Raw genomic sequence first — 9,545 nt, 5'->3', positions numbered from 1 at the left:
TCCTGCCTTGATTCCTCCCTCTTGTTTCTCAAGGTGCTTTATGGACCGTGGCTGGGCAGGGAATGACCACATCCAGCACCGAGGCGATGAGGAAGGGATGGTTCGTGATAACGAAAATCACCGCCCTGAGACCCGAGAGCCCCTTCCTCACGGGCCGTGGAGCACCTTGCTCTGCCCTGCTCCATCCAACCGGGCTCCCGTGCTCTGGACATCCTGGAATACCGGGATGCTCCCCCCGGTGCTCCCGAGAGAGCGGCCACAGCAACCCCAAGTCCCGTCCCGTGTCCCCCCCACCCGGCCAGGGTCCTCCGAGCCGATAGGGGTCGCGGCGGTGCATCCCCCTGCTGGCTGATTGGCTGGTGCCCGCTGAGCTCGGGACGTGAGCCCGCCTCCGGCCCAACATGGCGGCCGCTGTGGGGCTGCGGGGCTGGGGCCCGGTGAGTGTCCCCGCTAACGCTGTCGGCGCTTTCCTCCTCTCCATCCTCTTCCCGTTCCCCCATTCCCAGAAGCGTTTCTCAGGGGTGTTTCCCCCTCCCCTCCCGTCCCCAGCTCCTGCTGCGGGGCAGCTCCTGGCGCAGCTTCAGCTCGCAGACGGACGGCGAGGCGCGAGTGAGCCGCGTCCTGCGGGAGAAGTTCCCCCGCGCCGCCGCCATCCGCGTCGTGGACATCTCAGGTACAGCCGAGAGCGCTTTGGGCCCCTCCGAACCGGCTGCGTGCTTGGGAGGGGGGAACGGGGACCCCCAAACAGGAGCAGGGATAATGGGGGGGGCATGGGGGACCCCTCATTTGCTGCTGGCTGTGTGGTTGCAGGAGGCTGCGGGGCTATGTACGAGATTCACATCGAGTCGGAGGAGTTCAGGGAGAAGCGAACGGTGCAGCAGCACCAGATGGTGAACGAGGTGAGGGGCACTTGGGGCGGGGGGGGTTGTGTGCACTGCAGTGGAGCTGGGCACTCGGGGGTGTGTGTGGGGGGGGGGCACTTCGTGCTGATGTGCTGCCTGTACTCAAGCACCACGGTGCTTTGGGTGAGCACCACTGATCACAGGTGTACAGCACAACTGCTGCATGCCCTCCCAGTAAAAACCAGTGTGTCTCTGCCATTGTGTGGGCAGAAGGTGCTCTGCCTGTCTCAGGGCACTGTATGTGTGTGCATGCAGTCAGCGCTGCGCTACTGTGCACACACATAGTGCTGTCTGTGACGTGCTGTGCCTGATAGTGTCTAACAGCATCACCCTTCTTTCCCCCCCACCCCAGTAAGTGTAGCCCTTTTCCCCCCCTTCCTTCCCAGTAAAACCAGTGTAGCTTTCCCTCTCAGTCGATAGTGTAGCTGTGTGCAGAGCACGTGTGGCTGTGAACTGAGCACACTTAAGTACCCAACTCAGGGTGTCACGGGTAGAGCACAGGCAGTATGAGGCTGAGTGGCCAGAATGGAACCCCTTTATTTACCTCCCCTCTGTAACAACCAGTGTAGCCCTTCCCTCACAGCTACAACACTGTGTGTGCATACACCTGGGCACATACATGTGCACAAGTGCTGTGTGTCACAGTGATGCAAATAGGAGTCCTCCCTTTTTTGCCCCTCACAGATAGGTGGTGGGGCACTTACGTGTGCATGTCCTTATTGGTATTCTGAGGTTACTACTCATTGAGTGTACAACACACAACATATACTGTGTGCAGGACTTTGCAGCTCTTCCTTTCTTTAGACATCAATAACCACCACAGTCCTTAAATAATAGTGTGTGTAACCCCCTTAAGTGAGGGTGCTGCACCGTGTGTAACCCTTACACCTGGGCCCACTGCTTACAACATCTTGTGATGCTCTGAAGTGTGTGTACACAAGTGTTGGTGTTAAGGGCTGTGCACATGCATAGTGCCTAAAACAGACCGTGGAGCACTTAGCTGCTGTTTAGTGTAGTAAGAGCAGCAGTTGTGTGCCTGGTGTGCAGTGCTCGTTCTCACATACACCAGAGAGTACCTGAGCAGTGTGTGCACACACAGCATTCTGACAGTAGTGTAATACTCTCCCCTTGCACTGTGCACAAGCACTTCACTCAGAGCTGCTGCTCCCCCTCAGCGTGGTGCTTGTCATTGCAGGCACTAAGTGAGGAGATCAAGAGCATGCACGGACTGCGAATCTTCACCTCCACCCCTAAACCCTGAGCAATAAAGGTGCTGCCTTCTTCCAGACATCTCCTGTGCTGTTTGGTGCTGCCTCCTTCCAACTCTCCCCATGGGCTGTGTCAAGGCACCTGTGCACAGGGGCTGGGGGGTTCAAGGGAAAGAAGGAGGAAGAGGATGCAGCCCCTCTTCCTCTGAAAGAACAGCAGGAAGGAGAAACTTTATTATTGCCTTGCCACATGGTGGGGTCCCTCCCTCAGCTCCCCACTGTGTGAACACCTTCAGCCCAGGACCAGGCACTTTTCTTCCTCCCCTCCAACACTGCTGCCAAAGGGGAGGTGAAGGCTCTGGGCCAAAGTGCACCTCTTCTGCAAAAATAAGCACTTCCAAAAATAAGCTGAGCCACTCTGGGCTTAGGCACAGAGGAAAACTTTACCTCTGGGAGGACAAAGCAGCTGAGCAGCACTCGGAGCTTCACCCCACGCCTATGGGGAACCAAACCTGCTCCAAGTCCAGGTCCCATCTTCAACCAGAGCACAGTCTTTGCTGGGCTTGTGCACACACACAGCCTGGAGAACCACGTGGGCTCCAGAGGCTGGGGCTGCACAGCAGAAGCGTGGAAGTGGCTGGAGTATAAAGCAGAAAGGAGCAGCCAAAAAGGGTCCTCCCTGGAAAAGTCTTATCTGTCCTTGGAGCCCAGCTTCTCAATCAGTTCCTGCAGAGGAGCCAGCTCCCGCCTGTCAATCAAGTTGAATTCCTGGCAGGGAAAAAGCAACACAAAAACTAAAGGCACCACTCAAAGTGCTTCTGGAGAACACATCCCAGTATGTGTGCTGGGAAGCTGCTGTGTCAATGTGTGCCAGTGCCCAGGAGAACATCAAACCGGCCTCTCATTTCTCTGCAGAGAAATTCAGGCATTTCAGGACAAAGGAATATTTTCTGCTGTCACCAAGATCCTCAGCGCAAGTCACATGTGCAGTCATATGGAACAGGTTGTTGAAGTACTGGCAAGGAAAAAGGGTGCCACCACCATTTCTAAGCCGATTCTTGGAGCTACAAACCCACAAAGTTCCCCTCTGAGCCTGGCTGCTTTTCCTGCAGGCTGACAGCTAAAACCCAAGAAGGAAATTCAAGCATTTACAGCCAGCTTGACCATGCTTCCTGTAAAAATGCCCCAAAAATAAAACCCACAGCTGCATGGTTCACATGGCACAGAGGGTGGGAGCCAAGTGGCTCATACAGGGTACACTGCAGATCCTTGAAGAGCAAAGAGGTGTTGAAATCCAGCTCCCCTTAAAAGCAAGTGGGCAATGACAAACCCCAGAGATCTCACTGTTTCACAACTCACCTGCACAAAGAAGATAAAGTGCTTGAAGGAGGTGTTGAGGTGGGCCTCCTCCTGCAGCCGCATGACAGAGTCGAAGTGCTGGTGGTAGATGTGGGCATACACACGGAACAGCCGCTTCAGGATCGTCTTGGCCACTGACATGAAGTTCTTGGGAAAAGGGACCCCTGAATCATAGAATCAACCAGGTTGGAAAAGATCTTTAACATCAAGGCCAACCGTTCCCCAGCACTGCCAAGGCCACCACTAACCCATGGCACTGAGGGCCTTGTCTCCATGGTGTGTGAACACTTCCATGGATGATGACTCCAGCCCTGCCCTGGGCAGCCTGTTCCAATGCCTGAGCACCCTCTGGGGAAGGAATTGCTCCTCATCTCCATCTAAACCTCCCCTGGTGCAGCCTGAGACCATTTCCTTTTGTCCCATTGCTTGTTCCTTGGGAGAAGAGACTAACCCCACCTCACTACAACCTCCCATCAGGCAGTGATACAGTCCCTCCTGGGCCTTCTCTTCTCCAGACTTAAACTCCCCCAGGTCCCTCAGCCATTCCTCATCACACCTGTGCTCCAGGCCCTGCACCAGCTCCATTGTCCTTCTCTGGACCCAACTCCAGCACCTCAATGTCTCCAAGAGCACAGGTGAGTCCTTCAGTTTGGTCAGGAGAACCAAAGCCAGACATGGCAGAGGTGAGGCCACACTTACCTATCTTGGAGGGGAAGAGGGTTTCATCATCCAGCTGGTCCTGCACCCACGTCATCAAGTAATCGATGTACTTCGGGGCCGAGCACTTGATAGGCTTCTTGATGTTAGTGCCATCTGCCCAGTGGTACTCGTACCTGTGGGGAGAGGGAGGGAAAAATCAATTCTCTGCTCAAGGAGAAATAAAACTGCACTTCCAGGCTTTGCAGCTTCCTCCTTATCCCAGTAAGGAGCAACGCAGCAATGCTAATGCTCCTCTAAAGCAACAAGAGCAGCACTTTGAGTTTCTCAAGCACAACACAACAGAGTGGAGTTAATGCCTCCATTGTGACCACCCTTGGGGGTTTAACCCTCAAAAGTGAACTTCTACTTTGTGGCAACCTCCTCCATCAACATTTCCTTAAATTAAAACACAAACTGGCCAAAAAGGAAGCATCAGGGCTGTTGCCCACCATTCAAATTAATTCACTGATGGCTTTCAGACAGCCTCCAGGAATCTGGTGCTCCTTCTCCCCTCTCATGAGGTGGATGAGCTCTGCAAGAGGCCCTCCCCAGGGCTGCACGTTAGCCAAAGGCTTTTGGAAGCCAGCAGCTCAAATCAACATATGTGGTCACTGATCCTATGACTCCTCCAAACCAGGGCTGATGTTCACTTGGCACAACCCACTTTCTTGGAGATCTTCTGCAAAATGCCTCAAGAGCAGGGAATCCTCCCCCCTGGTGTGCTTAGTCTGTTGCATCTTGACCAGCAACAAGCAAAACCAGAGCCATTTAAACAGGAAACTCTTACAGGAAACATCCCCCAGTATAGAAACAGGAACTTGCACCTAGATACTTGTGGGTAGAAAAGCAGGGCAGGATGTGACAGACTGATTCAACAAGGCAGATAATACCAGCCTTGATGCAGCATAGGGAAGACCCAGAAGACACTTGGCTGGTCCCTACCACATGTACCTGTCTCTATAAGCACTTCCTGGCTTTAGAATCACTTGTGCTTAGAAAAAACACACTCTGGTCTCTCAGAGCACCAGCTCTGTGAGCACTGACAGGTTACTTGAGTCTTTGACAGCCAGACCAGACACTTCCACTCAAGTCAGGTCTCGCATTTTCTTTAAGACAAACTATTTCAACAACCTTTTCAACTTCTAAACACAGGGACCCAGTCAACAATGAATAAAAAAGATAGTCATGCATACTTCCCCTGGACAGATACTGACTGATGGCTACACAAAGCCTCCCCAACAAACAGCGTGGCTTCATGTATGGATAAATGACCCCAGGAGAGCACAGTACTGTACCTTGACCTGATCTGGACACGTCCCATCCTCTTTCTAGCTTCTTTCTGCACATGCTTGAGTGACCCCTGCACCCATCTGCATAGAAACTGCAGCCAGAGACCACAGGAAGCATCTCACCTTGGTCCTGCAGACATGACTGGGCAGCTTGCCTCTGTGCAGAACTCTGTGATGGTCCCATATAACATGTTGATTTGGTTGAAGAAATCCACCGCTGGAAAGGAAACACATCAGGTTTACTCCACATGTCACACAAAGCTGATGTAGTGCCGGATCACCCTCCTGCAGGCAACACAGCTTCTGAGGATCACTGTCATGGGCCCACAGAGCTCCCAGCAAAAACAAGCATCCTCCTTCTGTATAGTGTCACATCACTGATGACTTCTATGACTTTTGGACCATCTAGGAACTGGAATTGCTGTGTCATTTATTCACCCTCTGGCTGCCACCACCAACTGATTTGTGTGGCACGAAGCTCCACTGAGCTTGACATACCTTGGACTGCTTTAGGTCCCAGACACCTTTACAGTACCTCAAAAACCTGACTGATTTTGATAATATGTGAGAGATCTTCATTAGGTTGAATGCTTGTGGCCTGACTTACTGTCCTCCATCGTTCAAAACTACCCTTTCCTCCTCCAGCCTCCAAAGAAACAATGTTCAAGGCCAGGAATAGCAACTGCTAAAAGCCAAATAAATGTGTAGCTTCTGGCTTTTTAAACTATGCATGCAGTAAAACTAAAATGAAACTAGAATCACAGGATGGTTTGGGTTGAAAAGGACATTAAACTCATCTATTTCCAACACCCTGCCACGGGCAGGGACACCTTCCACTAGAGCAGGTTGTTCCAAGCCCCTGTGCCCAACCTGGCCTTGAACACTGCCACAGATGGGGCAGCCACAGCTTCTCTGAGTACCCTGTGCCAGTGCCTCAGCACCCTTACATGGAAGAGCTTCTGCCTTATCTCCAACCTGAACTTGCCCTGTTTCATTCTGAACCCATCACCCCTTGTCCTGTCGCTCCAGTCCCTGACGAAGAGTCCATCCCCAGCATCCGTAGCCCCCTTCAGACACTGGAAGCTGCTCTGAGGTCTCCACACAGCTTCTCTTCTCCAGGCTGAAGACCCCAAATTTTCTTAGTTAGAAAACAAGAAACTCTACAAACCCAGAGTTCAGTGGAAAACACTGTTCCACTTTTCCCGTGGATTATCTGCTGCCACTGCTTTCACAGTTGACAACACTAATTCCTAATTCCAAAGAGTGACACAGGAGGGTTGCTGCCCAGTACAAAAATAACCATTCACACACCTCATCCCCTTGGCAAGTCTGAACTCAGAAAACCCCACCCCAAAACCACAACAGGGCAGGGTTGCACGTCACTTTTTGCACCTTTACTTTCCTTTTAGCCCAACTCAGTCACCTAAATAGAGCATGCCTGGGGGAAGAACGTCATTCAGGGAATTTCAAGCTTCTTCTGAGGCTAAACCCCAGAGATTTTGGGGTTTCCCATTCACCTCCACGCTTGAGTGCATCCCTCTTTTGTAGCACTTACTGTTAACTGCAATCCACTCATTAAGGTCCTCGCCCTCCGGCAGCATAACTGCTTGTCTGAGGTTACCACTCCCCAGCGTGGCTTCTGCATGTTTCAGGAGCTCGTACTGATGGGAGCCTTCGGGGATGTTCTTCTTGGGCTTAAATGTTTTTGAAGACCGACTCCCACTGACAAGAGAGAAAGAGAAAACATTTCCAGTCAGTGCTCTGACAGCATTCCCTTCCCAGAAACATTTCCTGTATCACCCTCTGCTACCCAGCACTTCCAACCAGGGTGACACCAGCCCTTTCCCACTTCCCCCCAATCCTACATGCCCACACACAAGCCACCCTCCTGCTTCCCTCTTTCACCTGCCCTTTTTAAAGGTGACAAATGCCGTGTGCAAAGGCCCAAAGACTCATCAAGCAGCAGTGGATCATGGAAATAAAAAGCCCACGTAAAACTGGCAGGGAATGAAAGAACCTCCCGACCAGGTCAGTTTAACAGTGGCAAATATGAGATGTGCTGTAGGAAACAGCTTGCTAAAAATAGTGATTTAATAGACTCCAGCCCCCCAAATGCAAACCACCACCACAATCATCCCTCCCTGTGCTCAGTGGCTGTTAGTGTTCAGCACAACACCTCACTGAACCCCCACCCGGTCCCTCCAACCTGCTGCTCCACAGCCTCTCCCCACACAAAATGGAGCGAGTTTTGATACCTCTCAACCACAACACATTAATTTTCAGCCCCTACCAGCTCTCTGCTTCCCAGTACAAACAGGACGGCTCAGAGGAAACGGGCAGTCCACCCCCATTGCACGTAGTGCTGGCACACGCCTCATGGGCTTCCTGGTGTGATGTTCTGCCCTTGCTTTACACACTGTTTACAATGCTCAGTGCGGAAACAAGACCTTAAGCTCCAGCTCACTCCTAAACCAAACCGCTGGCTACTGCCAAAACACAGGCAACAGCACATCACCAACCCTAAACCCTAGGAGGAGGGTCCCCAGCTCCTTCTTAAACCACAAAACACCTCCAGTTCTCATCCACATCCTAGCAGGCCTCAAGAAGCCCTCCCACATTTTACAAGCCTTCACATTCACACCACAGATCTGCAACAGGCCACCCTCTGCAAACGGTTAAAGATGCATTTCGGACATCACATGCCTGCAGGGCTGCCAGCATCCCCCCTGCAACCACCTCACCTCACAGCAGGGCAGCCCCTCACACAAACACCAGCCAGCACCCTTTGTCCACAGATGCAGGGTAAGGCCCACCTAAAGCCCCACAGTAGAGCATCCCTGCAGATACCCCAACCCCCTCAGCACCTCCCCAAATTCCCTTAGAAGACCAATCAATCTCTTAAATTCTCCCCACTTGGGAAGGATTAACTCTCAGAAGACAACCCCTCCCCAGAGCCTTCCCTCTAAGACTAAGCCCCAAAAGCTCCCTACCCCCTTATACACCCCCCAAAGGCCTCCCCACCCTCCACAGCACTCACCTAACACCAGCACTCCTCAGGGTGCCAGCCTTCTGGGGTTACCATGTTCTCACTGCCTACACCCCTTCACATCCCAGCGTGGAACCCTTCCCCTGCCAGGCACCTTCTCTTACCCCATCTTCCTCCCCACAAACAACTACACCCCCAGGGCTCATCCTTCCCAGGACTACACTCCCCAGAAAGTGTGTTCCAGCCCTGCCTCAGACATCCCAGAGACTCTCCAGAACCTCTTTCCCAAAGGGCCAAAGCCCTCCTCAAGCCCCTCATGAACCCTCAGGACCTCTGCCCACAGCCACCCAAGGCTTCCTCTTTAAAGCCTCCCTTAAGAGCCCTCCTATGCCTCAGCACAAAGCCTAAAAACTCATAAAATCACGGACTCGATAGGGTTGGAAGGGTCCTTAATGCTTATCCAGTCCCAACGGGCAGGGACACCTTCCATAGAGCAGCTTGCTCCAAGCCCCTGTGTCCAACCTGGCCTTGAGCACTGCCAGGGATGGGGCAGCCACAGCTTCTCTGGGCACCCTGTGCCAGCGCCTCAGCACCCTCACAGGGAAGAGCTTCTGCCTCACCTCCAACCTGAACTTGCCCTGTTTCAGTTTAAAGCCCTCACCCCTTGTTCTATCGCTGCAGTCCCTGATGAAGAGCCCTTCCTCAGCTCCTGGCCACCGCTGGGGCCTTCAACCCCCCAAACCCTCCCTCGAGGCCCTCCGGACCCCCACCCCCCCTTGCCCCACGAACCCCTCAGGGCCCCCACAAAACCCTTCCTCCCCCTCAATCCCCTCACAGACCTCCCCAAGCGCTTCCCCCTCCGGTATCACCCCTAAACCAAGACAGGATGCTCCCTCCTCACACATCCCCTCACAGCGTCCCCCAGCAGAGGCCTTCCCCACCAAATCCTCTCACACAGCACCTCCCCAAAGCCCATTCTCCGCCTCCAAGCCCCTCAGACCCCTTCCCAAGCCCCTCCCCGGGGCCCGGGCACTCACAAGAGGAAGCTCATGGCGAGGGGAGCCGCGGCCGGGGCCGGGCCGAGGTAAAGGAAGCGCCGGGG

At 53.4% G+C, this 9,545-nt stretch overlaps 2 protein-coding genes across 2 annotated transcripts; one reads left to right on the top strand and one right to left on the bottom strand.

The window, feature by feature from the left end:
• Positions 1-357: 357 nt before the first annotated feature.
• BOLA3 (bolA family member 3) lies at positions 358-2,192 on the top strand. Its single transcript, XM_062621100.1, has 4 exons — positions 358-437; positions 550-673; positions 811-899; positions 2,098-2,192. The coding sequence occupies exons 1-4, from the start codon at positions 402-404 to the stop codon at positions 2,161-2,163; spliced, it is 315 nt and encodes a 104-aa protein (XP_062477084.1). The 5' UTR covers positions 358-401; the 3' UTR covers positions 2,164-2,192.
• A 122-nt stretch (positions 2,193-2,314) lies between these two features.
• Positions 2,315-9,537, bottom strand: MOB1A (MOB kinase activator 1A). Its single transcript, XM_062621099.1, has 6 exons — positions 9,481-9,537; positions 7,013-7,179; positions 5,581-5,674; positions 4,169-4,302; positions 3,470-3,633; positions 2,315-2,878 (listed from the first exon to the last, which is right to left on the bottom strand). The coding sequence occupies exons 1-6, from the start codon at positions 9,492-9,494 to the stop codon at positions 2,801-2,803; spliced, it is 651 nt and encodes a 216-aa protein (XP_062477083.1). The 5' UTR covers positions 9,495-9,537; the 3' UTR covers positions 2,315-2,800.
• Positions 9,538-9,545: the final 8 nt, after the last annotated feature.

Source organism: Pezoporus occidentalis, unplaced genomic scaffold (genome assembly GCF_034315485.1).
Source record: "Pezoporus occidentalis ecotype Australia unplaced genomic scaffold, CSIRO_AGI_Poc_V1 ctg228, whole genome shotgun sequence".
Classification (NCBI taxonomy): Eukaryota; Metazoa; Chordata; class Aves; order Psittaciformes; family Psittacidae; genus Pezoporus; species Pezoporus occidentalis.
This window is presented reverse-complemented; position numbering and strand designations above follow the sequence as displayed.